Here is a 15,472-nt window from a genome sequence, read left to right as displayed (position 1 = left end):
TTTCACAGAATATAGTTCAAATACTACTCTTTAATGTACAATAATCAGAAATAAATTTACTTTTACCGTACGCCCAAAAAAAAATCTGTAAAAACCTGTTTTTTTCTCCCTTTAAAACCCTACCCCCCCCTTAAAAAAAATCAAAATATTTAAATAGATTACCAGAAACATATGACATGAAACTAAAAATAATCCGGATTTGAGAACTACTAATAAAGCTTAATGAACTGGTACTTAAATTCATTAAAATTAGTTGCGTGTCTGTGATGTTTGGAAAACCTATAATTAAACTGAAAGTGATATAAAAAGTGCTTATCAGAATTGAAATTGCGTAGGATTCTCTGTATTTATAACCTCTCACAACCTTATCGAAATCTAAGAATATAAATATTTCACTTATTAAGATATTTCATAAAAGTAGCTCGCTCATACATAAGTAATCAAATGAGATCTTTACAAACCGGTACTTGGACTAATTTACACGATTGCTGGGTGATGGGTGTATAAGGTCTCTGGGCATTCGCATATCAGGTTGCTTATCAGTTCGCGTCCGACGCTCGACGACTTCGCTTCGCTTTTGGTCTGGGTTTTGGGTTTTCGCATCGAGCCAATAACATTTATTTGACCGCCAAGGTGATTAGAGGCGTCTGTGACGGAGGCGGCGACTTGGAAATGTCATCCGGACCGTTTTTTGTGGGCGTGGACGTGGGCACGGGCAGTGCGAGGGCTGCCCTGGTGGCCTCCGATGGCCGTGTCCTGGAGCAGGCGGTGCAGACGATCCAAACGTGGAACCCAGAGCCGGGCTACTACAACCAGTCGTCCGATAATATATGGCAGTCCATCTGCCAGGTGGTGAAGGCAAGTAAAGACTTGTGTTTTGGAGAGAAGTATAGATCCGTTCTGGTAACATAAATAGCTTGAACTTGCTCTAAATATAATAATAATATATAATCAACTAATTAAGTGAACCACTTAAATTTATAACTTATTAAACTATTGGAATTGTTGCTTACTTTAAAAAAATCTATTTTGAGATTTGATTTCTTTATACATGGAATATTTGCAATATAAAATCCAAAAATAATATTTTGAAAACTTCAATTTGGCGCTATAAACCCAGTAATGATCTTATATTTGCTCTGTGCGATAACCCCTGTCGTTCGGCGACGTTTCTCGCGAAGATTAGATTAACCCAGTGCCGATTTTACAGAAAGTCATTGGCGGCGTCGATAAGTCAAAAGTCAAGGGCATTGGCTTCGATGCCACCTGCTCCTTGGTGGTTCTGGGCCCCCAGGGATCGCCGCTGACAGTGAGCAAGTCCGGTGATGCGGAGCAGAACATAATACTCTGGATGGACCATCGTGCCGAGCAGGAAACCCAGGAGATAAACGCCTTCAAGAACCCGCTGCTCAAGTATGTGGGTGGTCAGGTTTCGCTGGAAATGGAGGTTCCCAAGTTGCTGTGGCTGAAGAGGAATCTCTCAAAGACCTTTGGAAAGATTTGGCGGGTCTTTGACCTGCCCGACTTTCTGACCTGGAGAGCCACTGGTGTGGATACCCGATCACTTTGCTCAGTGGTGTGCAAGTGGAACTACGATGCAGCGAATGGCAGCTGGAACAAGGAGTTCCTGAAAGAGGCCGACTTGGAGGAGTTGACCCAGAATAACTTCGAGAAACTGGGCAGTGATGTCCAGCCTCCTGGCCGAGTAGTGGGCAAAGGACTCACTGCCAAGGCAGCCGGGGAATTGGGCTTAGCCGCCGGCACTGTGGTCAGCACCTCTCTAATCGATGCCCATGCTGGCGCCTTGGGAATGTTTGGCTGCCGCTCGAAGGAGTCCAAGGGTGCCGACGATGTCCAGGGTAAAATGGCGCTGATTGCCGGCACATCCACCTGCCACATGAGCATCACGCGGAAGGCCTGCTTCGCACAAGGTGTTTGGGGTCCCTATCAGGATGCCATCATTCCGGGTTACTTCCTGAACGAGGGCGGTCAGAGCATCGCCGGACACCTCCTGGATCACGTCCTCAAGTCGCATGAATCCTACGCTGAGCTGAAAGCCAAGTTGGGAGAGGATAGGTTTATCTACCAGCATCTTAATAAGTTGCTGCCGGAACTGGCTGCAGCTCGAGGATTGAGCCAGGTGGGTTGTCTCACCCAGGATGTCCATGTCTGGCCGGACTTGCATGGCAATCGGTCGCCCATCGCCGATCCCACGCTGCGAGGAGTGGTAAGTAATATAAATTTTATTTAACCTATTCATTACTGATTGAAAATGATTGCTTTCAGATTACTGGTCTGGATATGACGCGCGGAACTGAATCTCTGGCCATCAAATACTTGGCGTTCGTTCAAGCTCTGGCTGTAAGTTGCATACCTATCATTTAGTTAGAAACTATGATATTTATTCGATATTATTTCAGTACGGCACACGTCACATTATCGAGAACCTCTATCAGTATGGTAGAGCTCCCTTTCAAACGCTGCTTTTCTGCGGCGGATTGGCCAAGAATCCCTTGTACGTACAGTGCCATGCGGATATCTGCAATCTGCCCGCTTTGATTCCGGATGAACAGGAAATGGTTCTGGTGGGAGCCGCTGCCTTGGGTGCCGCTGCCTCCGGACACTTTGACAGCTTGGAGGTGAGCTTAAGAATGGCGTTTAATATCTAACTGGTTTATAATCTACTTTTTGTGCTCGCAGAGCGCCTCAAAAGCCATGGGTGGCACTGGACAGCTGGTGAAGCCGAACCCGGACACCATAGAGTTCCACAATCGCAAGTACAAGGTGTTCCTACAGCTGCTGGAGAACCAACGCCAGTACAGGCGCATTATGCAGGGAGACGACACTAAGTGATTTTATGTTTTCGATGTCAAGACTTTCAATAATTTAAAATAAATGCCGACAATGAGCATTGTAACAAAATATAAGGTTGGTGCACACAGGTACAAGGTGATCTTGTTGGCATTTGGTTGGTTCCTAGGCGATGAAGGCGGCTGCCTTGGAGGCGATGCTACCACGACACACGGGGCAGGTGGCGGAGATTTTCTGGGCGCAGTCCTCGCAGAGACACACGTGACCACACGGCAGTAGGATAATCTAGAAGAAAGGACATTCTTATTAAAGGAAGCTATAGTAATCATATTAATATTGCATCACTACCAATACTTTTACTTAGATCAAGGTTTATGGTCATCGTATTGTAAAAACTTTACTACAATGCGGACGTTTGGTGTTATTATCTTAAGCATTTAAAGTTATATTTCCCTTATCTTGGTGGGCGCTTTTTATACGGCTCTCATTTGATAAACTCATCAAATATCAATTCAAATAGGGAAACTGAGTAAATAATTAAATTAAAAGATAGAGATCCCCAAAGCATAGCATTATGTAAACTCGCAGTTCAAATTAAAGGTTTGTATTCACCTCCTTGGGATTGGTGGAGCACACCACGCAGAGTTGATCCTGGGACAGCGTGTGAGGACGACTCCTTGCTCTTCGTTCCCGGCGCTCCGTCTCCAGACGGTCGCGGATTTTGGCCTCCTCCCGCTCCTGTTTCCGTTTGCGGTAGAACTTTTTGGCAATGAAGGCTACCAGGACAACAGAGATGGTGCTACACACAACCAGCTTAAGTCTAGAATGGATTAAGTAGAAAGTATTGAAAGTAGACACACAAACAGAAGGAGCACTACCCACATTGTCGTTGCCTTGGCATCTTCGAACCGCTTGATGAGCGTGGACTTGGTGGCAGTGGTCAGGAAGAGGGGTCCCTCATTGGAGGGCTGCATGCGCAGCGTATTGCCATCCAACTCCAGTTCACCTATAGCGGTCAGGAAGCTGCCTTCCCTGAGAACCTCCTCCGTTGTTTGCAATCCCCTCTGGCGAACGCCAGAGAAGAAACCAAACACATGGTCGAAGAGGGACAGATTCGAGGGCTCATAGTTGTCGTAGACCATGTCCACATCCAAAACGGCGGCACTCAACGCGTCCACAATCTCCACACCATGGTTCTGGTTACGCAACTCGAAGGGCATCTCATTGGCGGACTCGTGCAGCAATTTGTGGTGCTCCGTCCAGAAGCCGGCGAATCCCCTTGTCACCCTGTGCTCGTGGAGCTTCACAATCTGCAGGACGCCACTCACACTGGGCACCAGGGAGCTGCGCAAAGGCACGCCGATGGGCGTCACAGTGCCCCGGATTACCGCATATGGTATCTTCTTGTCGCGCTGCCGCTCCACCACCGATTTCAGCTCCCCATCGATGTTGTATTGCGGTGCCGCCTGAAAAGCAGCAGCCTCCACTCAATAAACGCGTCCCAGGCAATGCATGCATCACGTATACGCACCTTGAGCACCTGGGCGGTGCGCTTGTAGTGCACGTACTCGCGCGCACACAGGCCCAGTATCAATAGATCTACGCCCAGGGCAATGGATTCGTGCAGGAATTCCATATTGTGTTATGCTATGTTATTTACTTTACGCTACAGAAACATATGTTTATTTAGTGTTGCTGTGTTTTTGGTTCCTTGTAACGTGTATAAAATACTGAATTGCCCTGCGGAGCGGAACTGGTTCATTGTAGTATATGCATAAGGGTGCATGGTCACTCTAATAGAATACTTTTATATTTTCAAATTTACCGCCATAAGTAAATAAGTTTAATTCCATTTCAGATAACTACCAATGCAAATCAATCTATATTTTAAAACTCAATCACTGTTGTGTATTTTAAGCAATTTATCACTAAATTCAAATATTCAAGCCCAAAGCTGAATTCCCTATGGCTTGCCAATGATGTTGTCGATGGTAAACAGCGTGGTCTTCGATCGGTTGCTGGCCACTGGACTACTCCGCGCAGCGTCCTCCGCCTCCTTGAGTCCATGAAAGGCTTCACCTAGGACAGGCGCAGCCGATGAGCTGGTTTCCCGGCGAATCAGCGGAGGAGTAAAGGCGCTCGGGGAATGTAGCTCCTCATGGAGTTCCATGGGGTTTGGCAGTGCTTTGCTGGAGCTGGAGGAGGCGTCCACATCGTCTGGGCATTCCCTGATCTCGGGCAGTGGTCGGATACCACGTGCCTCGCTGTTGAACAGACTGTTGAAGCCCAAGGACACGGACAAGTACTGCCTGTGCAGATCCGTAATCCTGTCGGAGTAATTGGGCCTCTCGTTGCAGAAGATATCGAAGTCACTCAGCGGTTCGCTGGACGAACGAATCTCGGCTGCACTATTGTTGCCATCATTGGAATCCTAAAGGTAAATTTAATTATTATACTGTTCATGTTTAAGTTTTAATGTGTATTTTATACCCTTACGGATTCCCTTTCGTAGCGATTGGCGTGGCCACAATGCCTCTGTCTGCGCGTTCTCCTCCGGCGGTAGTTTCCCTGCTCGAACATATCCGATGCGGAGGAGTCCAGCATCCAGTAGCTTCCCTTCCCAGCACTGTCGTTATCCTCAATGGTGTTCTTGTCCCGCGGAATCTTCACGAAGCAGTCGTTCAGGGACAGATTGTGGCGGATTGAGTTCTGCCAGCCCTGCTTGTTTTCCCTATAATAGGGAAATCTAAAAAACCATTGGAAAATTAATGATGAGTTTTATATTCCAGGGAATCTTATACTTTTTAAGAACCTAACATTTTTATGAAATTTGCATGTTTTAACCGACGATGCTGTAAACTTGAATACATTTACAAATGTCCATCAAAAAGTATTTACTTCAGAGTTCACACATCTGAATATCTGAATTTGTATATATAAAAATCATTTTACTATCCGAAAAACTTGCTGTTGATACACATCTTATTAGCCCATATCTATATCCTCCGTTGGTTTGTTTAAATCCAGCGATTCGAAACAGCAATAAAAATAATATTTGTTTATGTTGATAAAGAAATCGGAAATATTTAGTTTACAAACACATGAAGTCATTGTTCATTTTCTTGTTTTTTAAATTACTTGCGATCCATTTTTTTTTATCTGACCGCCATTTTTTATTAATTTGGCTCACGCAGGAAATAAAAAATACGCAAAAATATATTTTGTAATATTTGTTAAAGATATGACCAATAAATTTAAGTCATGAAATGAAACCATTTCATATGGAAAATTATCAAGCAATCTTCGTTATGTTAATATATATTAACACATTAAGAAAATAAATTTATGCTTAATATATCACCAACTTAATCCCAGTTGTGGCAAAAGTTTCGTCAACTGTTTTGAAATGAGTCTTGGGATAACAACTTCTTGGGCTTATACAGATACTCGGAATGTTGCGGTTGTTTATTTTGGCATTTGATTTAGTCAAGAATGCCATCTAAATTTCTCTTGAGTTTGAACGAGGCAGAACATTTATTATTTTGGGATTCAAACAACAAGAGCTTCAGTACAATATATGTAGAGACTTTGGAAATTGTTCGTTGCTGATAAGTTTTGCGTGCGTTTTACACACGAAATTAGACTTGTTGATAGATCCAAATGGGTAGAGAGTAGCAAGATCTCATAATTATGTCTCATATATGTAGTTAGTTAACTTACTTATCCATGATGAACTTGTAGATTCCACTGAGAGTCAATCGCTGATTGGGCGCACTGCTTATGGCCATGGCAATGAGGGCGATGTAGGAGAACGGAGGCTTCTCCGGCCGATGGGAGTTGTGCAGAAAGGATATGGGCAGTCCCCAGATGTTGTTGTGCAGGGCCAGGAAGCTATCGATGCCCTGGTAGTAGAAGGCCGGCGAAAACGATCCGCACATCAGACCCTCCATGCCCGCACCTCCGACGGCACTTGGTGCCAGTGGATTGGGCGACACCTGGGTCCTGAGATAGTCCGGATTGGCGAGCAGGGAGCTGACGAGCTCCTCATTGTCCGGCAGCATGGATCCAGTGGCATAGCAGGAAGGTAACATTTTGCAAACGTAATCCCAGTAACTTGTTATTGAAGTTTACTTATATTTTTCACTGCTTTGTATCACTCGGAAACCTTGTTTCGTTTATCACTTCACTTTAAGTTGGCAAATTACAGGGTATTTATCCTGTTTTCCGGAGAGCTATAACTTCCGTACTTGTGGGTGATGCGAACGCGACTGTGGACCGTGTGTTGCGTCAGCCAAGAAGTCCGATCGACTAATGAATGAACTCGGATACGCAGATTACTTGTAATGCCTCATCCCAGAAGAATGGGTGTGTGTTTTTGGGGAGAGCAGCGCATTGGTCTATAAATATAGGGATATGCAGACACCCTCACCACAAGATCCACACATGCTCAAGTTCTCAGAGAGGGAAAAACCATTTTCCTTGGAAAATCGAAATTTTATTAAGCAAGGATTTTGAGTAACTATGTTCAGAAGTATGAGTAATACAAATGGAACTATTTTGTTAAGATATGATATGATGATATTAATATATTTTATACAAACGTATTATTAACCTTTTTTGTAGTTGTAGATTTTAGTGCAACATGCTGTTTAATTTGTGATATCATTACTTATTTAATATCCTTGGTTATAGTATAACTTTTTCACATATACCCGCTATATGGCAGATCACTCTTGTGAGGGGGCGTGGCTACGAATACGTTCTCCACGCTTTTCATGTTTATTTATGTCCGTGCTCATTTGCCTGTGTTTTCCACGATGGGCGGAGTCAAGATCTTTTCCGCATGTGTGAGTGAGTGTGGGAGAGGCCCAATGTGTTTTGAATAATATGTAGATTTGATTTTTCAACAAATGAAAATCGAGCAAAGTTTACACTTGAATTGCGGCCACTTGAAGTGGAATTTTTAAATATTAGAAAATAATGTAAAGGTTCTAGGATCTCATTAATAGTACTTACATATATAGTTCTTATATGTTATAAGGCAGTTATCTTTAATTTATATTAGTCATATATTCTTACTTTGTCTAGTTTGTGTTGCTCAGAAGAAGTTGATATATAAATGTTAAAAAATTGATTCATTTTCAGATCTGTTGATAGCACTCACCAAAAAGCTGTGATAACTTCTCAGTTCAATTGGTTTGTAAACATTATTCAAGGCAATCGATTCCCAGAAGCACTCCGTTTATAAATTCCACCGGATAACAGCTGGCAAGATAATGCCAAAAGTTGGCATTATCTGGTCCCTTGACATCGCTATCTTCCGATTTTTACGACTTTTCCGAGCGATCGAAAGCGAAAGTAAACTCGGCCGGCAGCAGTCAAGTACGCAATTTTCCGAATGCAACCAAAGACTTGGTCTATATAGTATCTTAAAAGGTCGTAAAATAATTGTGTATACATTTCAAACAGGACTACGATCGATTTTTACGATCGTTCCATTCTCAAGTAGAAAGCAGAGATCATTTGAAAGAAATAAAAACATTGAACGCAAATCGAACAAACTGAAAATCCCAAATACTCGCACACGTAGGCAATTGAAGAAGTTCACATGTGTGTTAGATGCCACAAAGGATTCTTCACGCTCTCTCTCTTGATTTTTATTCAAATTTTACGATCCGATCCAATTGCTTACCGCTGGTGAAAATGGGTCATAAAACAATGGGTTATCCTATGGCCCATGATCCTCTGATCTTCTCGAAGATGTCGCTGCCCTGCGTGTTTTGCTTGCTTATTTTTAGACCTATGCTGTGAATAGTATTGGAAACAAATATTGTTTTTTATGGCCCCAGCTCGGTTTTGGTTTTGGAATTTTGCTCTGAACACCGATGTTGTTCGTTCTGAAACTATGTTTTCTTATGGCTTCCCTACATATCTTTGTTGGACATACCCATCGCACTAAGCCATAAAACGCCTACGATTCTGTTTGTTTAGTCGCCGCTCCCCACACCGCAACTTAATCGCCGTGTGTAATTGCATAGTTATAGTTATAGTTTAGTGCGTGACTACCGGTGTTGTTGTTCCCGTTGTCATCACTTGATTTATGCAGTGAACTGCCTGCACTAAGCTGGGATACATTACAGTGGAGCCTCGAGTAGTATGCACTCTATAGCATTATTACAATGTTAGATTTGTGCGCTTTGTGTTAAGATCAAGTGGGAATATTGTTATCCAATAGAAGTTATCTGGTCAGAGGTTGTATCCACACCCCATACCCCGCCGTTTTTATGAGGCTCCACTGTAGGATCTTCAACTTCAGGCACACTTCGTGGAAAATGCTCTCGGGCTGCCAGTCGACACCTTGTCAAAATTTGATTTAATCACTCGACACTGTGGCTTGTTCCCGAGATCAAAGACAACAAATCATCGATCAGTGTGGATTTGTGGCTGTGCTCGACAAGCGGTGATTTGTCAAAAATCGATGGGGTGCCCCCGCCAGACTTGTAATGCCCCATGCCCCATGCCCCATGCCACATGCCACATGCCCCATGAGCCAGCGTTTATTGGGAGGCATTAACATCTAGTAGGACCTATTTATAGGCGCCGTAAAATGCAGCACGGACTATTAAGAGGATGGGATGATGTTGGGCTGCTGTGATGATGCTATGATGCTGCCGTGTTGTTTGACAACAAATAGCGAGGACCGCAGTGGCGGGTCCCTTCGTTCCACATCATTGACAGCAAATTATCCACATTACCTGAATTGTCAGGACCGCTCTTTGCCCATTAGCCATTACGGCGGTGTGAACGTGACCTTTGCCGGCCATTAAATGGCACACTCGGCGTCCCGGAATCGGAAATTTATGCGATTCTTGACACTAGTTGCATGGCACCAGCTACAGCTCCACCATCCACATCCACATCCCCATACCCATACCCATACTCCAATCTCTGCCAGCATCCTCGATGATAATGATGACTTTCGGAACGCCAGAAGATTTCTGAAATGAAATGCGTGAGCAATAAACTGGTTGTTGACCTGTGACGACGGCAGTTTCCATCGCTCTGCGCTCCTTTCCTTGATTGTTGGTAACAGGTGTTGGCCAGTCGAGTAATCGCGGCCATTTCGATTCAGCTCCTTGGCCCAAAGGGTTGGTGTTAATTAATGGCGGGTTTGAAGTCGATAGCGGTAAGCGAAAACCATAATTTATTTAGCCCTTGAGTTTGTTGGCAAGTGCAATTGATTTGTGTTTTGCAGACTTTTTGTGTTGGCTGAAGGAATCAAAGGTAAATGTACCAGGAAGTCTTAAATCTCAGAGAATGCCAGTTGCATCATAATATTAAATTAAATCTAAAAAATGCACTTACAAAGTGTTTGAAACACACTTTCAAGCTTGCAACTTAAATGTACTCGCATAACTCGAATCATTTGTAGCATTTTCCCTCTGACAGCACCTCATTTGCACTTGAAAAACCTATAAATTGAGTGATAACCTCGCCTTCGCAGCTATTTGGCATCTTCAAAAAGAGCAATCTATACACAAATCGAGAATGGCTGGCTTTCGAGTGGCCCCCAAACCACGGGAATCTCGTGGATTATTATTTCGTATTACTCATATTGATTTCCAGCCGCAAGAAAAGTTTTCTCCGATTTTCTAGGCGCATTGAGGGGTTCGAGGGGGGTGGTCGGAAAAGCCAAGCTGGGGCGGATGTTGGGGGGGGAAAAAACATAAACCAAGCACTCACATTGATTGCTTTCCCGGCCAAAATGAATCAAGTGGAAATGGAAATGTGAATGAATTTCGCACGTTTTAAGTGCCAAATTATCGGCTACTCAACCGGCCAACGAAAAGGAATATCAAACAGTTTTGCTGCACAGGTTTAACAACAATAAACTTTCAACAGCAGCGCAATGGTTGTTTGTTTATTTGTTTAAATTTAGAATATCGACCACATTAAAATAGCAACAGCTTCAAAAAGCCTCTCAAGTGGCCGTGCGGCCCATTAAACAGATTTCCAAGATGTATTACGGCCGAAAGCGAAACCGAAGCCCCATCTATCTATCCCATTTTCTAACAATTTTCCCCCATTTTTCCCGGCATTTTCACGGCCCTATTTTTTCAGTTATAGTAGGTAGTACATGTATGTATGTTGCGGTTGACCCCGCGGGTAATTCGCACTTCAAAGCGGGCCCCATGCAATCTGTTTATGCCATCAAGTGGGCCAGCTGGTGGCCACCGAAAAGATCTATGGCATTTATGAGTAAGTGTGCACTACCACGGGGGATTCCTCGAGTGCCATGTGCTAATGAGCCGCCGATTCCGTTGATTTCACTCCACTCCCCTTGTCGCCATTGAATTATCTCACATTATGCCGGGGGAGCTAAGTGAAATAATCTGTGGCAAGTCTGTCTACGCACCTGACATGATGCCAATGGGCATTATTACCTTCCATTGCGATTCCATCATCGATCCTTGTCGCCGGCATAAAGCAGCTGTCAAATCTCCAGTTGACAGCCACTTTCATTTCGATGCATTATTAAAATACAGGCAGTGGCAACATCCTGACATCTCCCCAAGGACCTGCACTGCGAGAAAACGAGAGCAGCTCACTCCGTCTGTATATATTACCAGTAACACGTTGTTGTCTCATGTTGATTATAAGTTTAATTTGAAACAGGCATTTGATATATATCGAATTAAGGCTCGAATCCATGCGTTTCACAAACGTATAGAGCTTCGAAGAGGCATTCGTTATTAACGTAGCCCCACGATCTATAATTGGCAAAGGAACCGCATAGGTCTTTGTAATAACCACTTGGTTGTTTTTTGGCCCAGGGAGTGTATTTAGGGGGATCTCCATTTTTGGATAGCACAAAATTATGATCATTTCCCTGGGCATCAATTCCCACCCAAATGCAGTCTTCCCATTGCCCAGTGAAAGGCACTCCTATTGTCAACAGATGAGCTGTGATTGTGATCTGTTCGACTTCAGAATCGAATACCAGCAGACTGCCTCCAAGTTTCCGGCATTTCCGATCTGCCGCGTACCAATTTACCTGAATAGAAAAGGATTGGAAAATATATTAAGAATAAGTTCCTGATCGCAGTAACTACCTTATTTCTTGAGACAAAGATGCACTTTCCGGCAACAGGCGTAAACTGCGGTGGACATATTAGCGCTTGCAGTTCGAAAAGCACTGCGAAAATGGTCAAAACAAATATGACTCGCTTGTCCATGATTGCAAGTAACATAAAGTTCCGATGGGTGGCCCTTTATATACCCAGCCTTCTTCACATTAATCAATTAAAAAAGTAGCACATCGATTAAATCTTTTATATTACACGCAGTGTCCTATATATCATGTGTTTAATGATAAGGCTCATGTTAATTTTAACATTACATTTCAGTTGATTTCAGTTCTTTTTTTACAGAATTACACCCAGTTTCTTATACATAATGCCTTTAAAGATAAGGCGTTTGTTGATTTTAAAATTACATTTAAAGAAAGCTTGATTTAAAGTATGCTTTTTTTTACGGCGTTTGTATTGTATCCAAAACACAACTTTTCTTTACCTTCATTTCCTTCATTTGTTTTTCCAAGTGCACCTTGCAACACACGCCTGCCACCTTTTGGGGCAGCCGGAGAGCAAAAGCAAAAGCAGCAGCAACAGCAAAATCCATGGCCCGTCGCAGACTTCTTGGCGACTGTCGGAGCCAAACGCTTGTTTATTTTTCATGGGAAAGTCAGCCAACAAAGGGGGAGGTGGGCGGGAAAATGCTCCGGTGCTGTTGCTGCTGCAGCACTTGTTTGTATGTAAATACAAGTAGGCAAAACTTCATGCGGTGCTCATATACCGCACTCACTCCTGCTCCTCCCACACCCCACACCCCACACCCCATACTTCATACCGCACACCGCATACCCTTTACCCTATTCCGTATTCGTAGTACGGAGAATGGAGTACGGAGAACAGAGAAGTACGGAGAACGGAGACCGAAGTCCGGAACACACGCATCGCGTCAGCAACGGAGCAACAAAGGAACGTGTAAACAAGCGGAGCTGGTTTCCCCCGCCCCTCAGAAAGTCCCCCCCCCCCCCCCCCCAAAATTGGGGATATATGGCGGCACTTGTTGCCACATCGAACTTTCTATACCCTCCAGGCGATCGGAGGGCCGAGCACTCACTTGCCACGGGAGATTCAATTTGGAGGCGGAACTTGGCCTAAACTGATAAGGCCAAGGCTCTAACCGCTTTCACCAGGCAAAAACTTTCAATTTGAGGGGCTAAGAATATAGCACTTGCGGGTTGAAAGCAAAACAAGCTTACCACAAGTGGTTAAAGATCGAATTAATACAAGCAGTTAACAAGAAAAGCTAAAGCGTAAAGTGTTTTAAGTTGAGTATTGTAAGTGTTTTGAAGTCAAAATAAAAGGTAATTCATCTTGAGTCACCAAAACTAGAAGCTTTTGAAGGTGTGTTTTTCCAAGAAGTTGTGATATATTAAGTTTCAGCAAAACGTTGTTTAATGCAGGACAAAGTTTCGCATAACTTTGCAAGCGATATCAATTTCCTCAAGCATTTTTCTATTGACTTAGAGCTGAAAGAAACTGCGAGGGAGAATAAATTTCACTTGGCCAAATAAGCGGACTCCAGATCTTTTGCAAATTGCAAGCGACCTTTGCGCCAAATAGTTAGTATTGACCCCCATTTGGTTGGCTGATACACTTTTTTTCGCCTGGCAAAGGAAAACTGGTGGGAAAATGGAGGAAGGGAGGGGAAAATGCCAGAGTTCACCACAAAACTGTTCGCACCCGCTGGCGTAGAGTGCATAATAAAAAGGGCATCTACGTATGAATATTTTTTATTCGAAATTCGAATGCAGGCCGTCAAGGCGTGGCGCGGCAGACAGAGTGGCGTCAAAAGTTGCTCGACTTTCAGTTGGGTTGGGGCTGGTGTTTTCCTGATGTGGCGATGGTTGGGGAACCTGCTCCATGTGCACTGCTCCAAGTACGTGCAGGGGGGAGGAGCGAAAGAGGGGTGTCTTTTGAATGTTATGAAAACAACGGCAGCCAAAAACCACTTGGCACGGGCCGCACCTCGTTGTAGACCCAATGGTAAATGGTCGACAGTTTGATATGCGGTTTGGCAGAGCCAGCAAAATATCAGTTTGCACGGAGCCGAGAGCGGAAAACTGAAAACTGAAAACCGAAAACCGAAAACCCAAAAACCGAATACTGCAAACTGAAAACTGCAGGCTGAAAGCTGCAAGATGAAAACTGCAAGCGGAAAACTGCAGGTTGAAAACGGAAAACCAAAAGGAGAGTCGCTGACTTGGCCGAGTTTTCGTAGACTGCAAATGTGGGTGGTCGAAACTGGAAAACTGGGCTCTCGTCAAATGTTTACAAGCAAATATGCCACATCATCAGGGGGAAAACTGGAAAACTAGAAAGTTAGTTCTTTCTTTTGCTCGAATGTGGGGGATTTATGGATTTCTTCGCTGGTTAAGCCGCGAAATCGGGGGAAAACAATAAGTTGGAATTCGCTTTGATCTTTTCGCACTTTTAAATGTTTGAGAAATCTTTGTAGAAGGCATGAATCGGATTTCGAAGAACCAATAAAAAATTAATGGCAGCCCGTCTGTTGTTCTTGTTGTTACTGTTTGCCACCGCCACTGCCGCTGTTTTCTTCGCCTGTTATTTGTTTTTTAAATTTTCTGTTTGATAAAGCGCACCACAAACAAAATGGGTGGCGAAAATAAATGCTCCACCCCACCCCATCCCCTTTGTGAACAAAAATATAAAAAAAAAAGAAGGAGAATCGAAGGAAATAAATACGTGTGAGGGCACAAAGATGTGCAACTAGTTCGGTGGAAAAACGGTGGAAGCAAATGGCCTCCCCACCCACTTTCCATTCACCCAACTTGCCGCACAGTCCCCCTGATTTACATTTGATTCGATTGGAAGGCGGAAATCTTCGGCAATTGCAGATTAATGCCCTGACAGCTGCCTCCTGGCGAGAGTCCTGGCTTTCCTGTACACTGCAAGAAATATCCTTAAGTGGAAAGTGGAAATATCCTTAATTTTGGAAAGGAGCAACTTTTTTGGGAAGTCTTTCTTTACTTGAACTATGGGTGTTTAGGAGGCTTAAAAGCAAAACAATATAATTTATATAAAATAGTTTATACGTTAGCACTTGACTTCACATCCTTTTCAACGTGTAAAGTTTTAAGATGGTATTGGCTACAATATCGTCACTTCTCTACAAGTTTATATATATTTTTAATACATCATTATTACAATTTTGCTTAGCTTATTTTAAAATTAATTTCTCTGCAATTGTAATTGCCAGCTTTTGAGCGCATTTTCTTGTAGTGCCCCTGTCGTTCCTGGCTCTTCTCAGGTGTCAGGATACTTTGCGCTGATTAGATAAACATTTTGGGGAAATGTGTTAAGCCTTGTTTGGCTTTTGTTTTCGACTGGCGGTTGGTGGTTGGCCCTTTGCCTTGCCGATTGCCTTTAAAGCCAACTTTCTGCGGGCCAGCAGAGAGCGCTGTGCAAATGGCATTTTTATTGAGCCATTAAAATTTTCGCTTCGCCTTCGATGCCTTTGCTCGTGTACATGGTGAATACCTACCTATCCTATCCAGGATACCCGTAAGATG

General features: G+C 43.6%; 4 protein-coding genes across 5 annotated transcripts; 1 reads left to right on the top strand and 3 right to left on the bottom strand.

Annotated features, from left to right (window-relative positions):
- The first annotated feature begins 511 nt into the window (after nt 1–511).
- LOC6532884 (FGGY carbohydrate kinase domain-containing protein) lies at nt 512–2,945 on the top strand. The gene is made up of 5 exons (XM_002093584.3): nt 512–858; nt 1,211–2,227; nt 2,287–2,361; nt 2,421–2,639; nt 2,701–2,945. The coding sequence occupies exons 1-5, from the start codon at nt 673–675 to the stop codon at nt 2,851–2,853; spliced, it is 1,650 nt and encodes a 549-aa protein (XP_002093620.1). The 5' UTR covers nt 512–672; the 3' UTR covers nt 2,854–2,945.
- Nucleotides 2,854–4,507, bottom strand: LOC6532883 (mitochondrial E3 ubiquitin protein ligase 1). Of its 2 annotated transcripts, XM_002093583.3 has the most exons (4): nt 4,343–4,504; nt 3,694–4,277; nt 3,424–3,631; nt 2,854–3,096 (listed from the first exon to the last, which is right to left on the bottom strand). In XM_002093583.3, exons 1-4 carry the CDS (start codon nt 4,445–4,447, stop codon nt 2,977–2,979), a joined length of 1,017 nt encoding a protein of 338 aa, XP_002093619.1. In that variant the 5' UTR covers nt 4,448–4,504; the 3' UTR covers nt 2,854–2,976. The 2 variants fall into 2 exon arrangements, with proteins under 2 accessions (XP_002093619.1, XP_039229469.1); XM_039373535.1 differs by lacking the exon at nt 2,854–3,096 and having other exon boundaries at nt 3,491–3,631; nt 3,690–4,277; nt 4,343–4,507.
- A 156-nt stretch (nt 4,508–4,663) lies between these two features.
- On the bottom strand, nt 4,664–7,108 carry LOC6532882 (fork head domain-containing protein FD2). The gene is made up of 3 exons (XM_002093582.3): nt 6,532–7,108; nt 5,302–5,557; nt 4,664–5,242 (listed from the first exon to the last, which is right to left on the bottom strand). Exons 1-3 carry the CDS (start codon nt 6,900–6,902, stop codon nt 4,775–4,777), a joined length of 1,095 nt encoding a protein of 364 aa, XP_002093618.2. The 5' UTR covers nt 6,903–7,108; the 3' UTR covers nt 4,664–4,774.
- Nucleotides 7,109–11,456: 4,348 nt separating this feature from the next.
- LOC26534469 (C-type lectin domain family 4 member M-like) lies at nt 11,457–12,050 on the bottom strand. Its single transcript, XM_039374090.2, has 2 exons — nt 11,925–12,050; nt 11,457–11,866 (listed from the first exon to the last, which is right to left on the bottom strand). Exons 1-2 carry the CDS (start codon nt 12,045–12,047, stop codon nt 11,507–11,509), a joined length of 483 nt encoding a protein of 160 aa, XP_039230024.1. The 5' UTR covers nt 12,048–12,050; the 3' UTR covers nt 11,457–11,506.
- Nucleotides 12,051–15,472: the final 3,422 nt, after the last annotated feature.

This window comes from Drosophila yakuba, chromosome 3L, assembly GCF_016746365.2.
Source record: "Drosophila yakuba strain Tai18E2 chromosome 3L, Prin_Dyak_Tai18E2_2.1, whole genome shotgun sequence".
NCBI classification, from domain to species: Eukaryota; Metazoa; Arthropoda; class Insecta; order Diptera; family Drosophilidae; genus Drosophila; species Drosophila yakuba.
The sequence above is the reverse complement of the archived record's forward strand: the minus strand, read 5'-3'. Positions and strand labels throughout refer to the sequence as shown.

Coding starts and splice junctions, on each gene's coding strand:
- LOC6532882 (XM_002093582.3), bottom strand. CDS start 6,902: ATGTTACCTTCCTGCTATGCCACTGGATCCATGCTGCCGGACAATGAG. Junction 5,558..6,531: donor TACAAGTTCATCATGGATAA/GTAAGTTAACTA, acceptor ATGGTTTTTTAG/ATTTCCCTATTATAGGGAAA. Junction 5,243..5,301: donor ACGAAAGGGAATCCGTAAGG/GTATAAAATACA, acceptor ATTTACCTTTAG/GATTCCAATGATGGCAACAA.
- LOC26534469 (XM_039374090.2), bottom strand. CDS start 12,047: ATGGACAAGCGAGTCATATTTGTTTTGACCATTTTCGCAGTGCTTTTC. Junction 11,867..11,924: donor TCTTTGTCTCAAGAAATAAG/GTAGTTACTGCG, acceptor TTTTCTATTCAG/GTAAATTGGTACGCGGCAGA.
- LOC6532884 (XM_002093584.3), top strand. CDS start 673: ATGTCATCCGGACCGTTTTTTGTGGGCGTGGACGTGGGCACGGGCAGT. Junction 2,362..2,420: donor CGTTCGTTCAAGCTCTGGCT/GTAAGTTGCATA, acceptor ATATTATTTCAG/TACGGCACACGTCACATTAT. Junction 2,640..2,700: donor GACACTTTGACAGCTTGGAG/GTGAGCTTAAGA, acceptor TTGTGCTCGCAG/AGCGCCTCAAAAGCCATGGG.
- LOC6532883 (XM_002093583.3), bottom strand. CDS start 4,447: ATGGAATTCCTGCACGAATCCATTGCCCTGGGCGTAGATCTATTGATA. Junction 3,632..3,693: donor GATGCCAAGGCAACGACAAT/GTGGGTAGTGCT, acceptor AATCCATTCTAG/ACTTAAGCTGGTTGTGTGTA. Junction 3,097..3,423: donor GCTCCACCAATCCCAAGGAG/GTGAATACAAAC, acceptor CCTTTCTTCTAG/ATTATCCTACTGCCGTGTGG.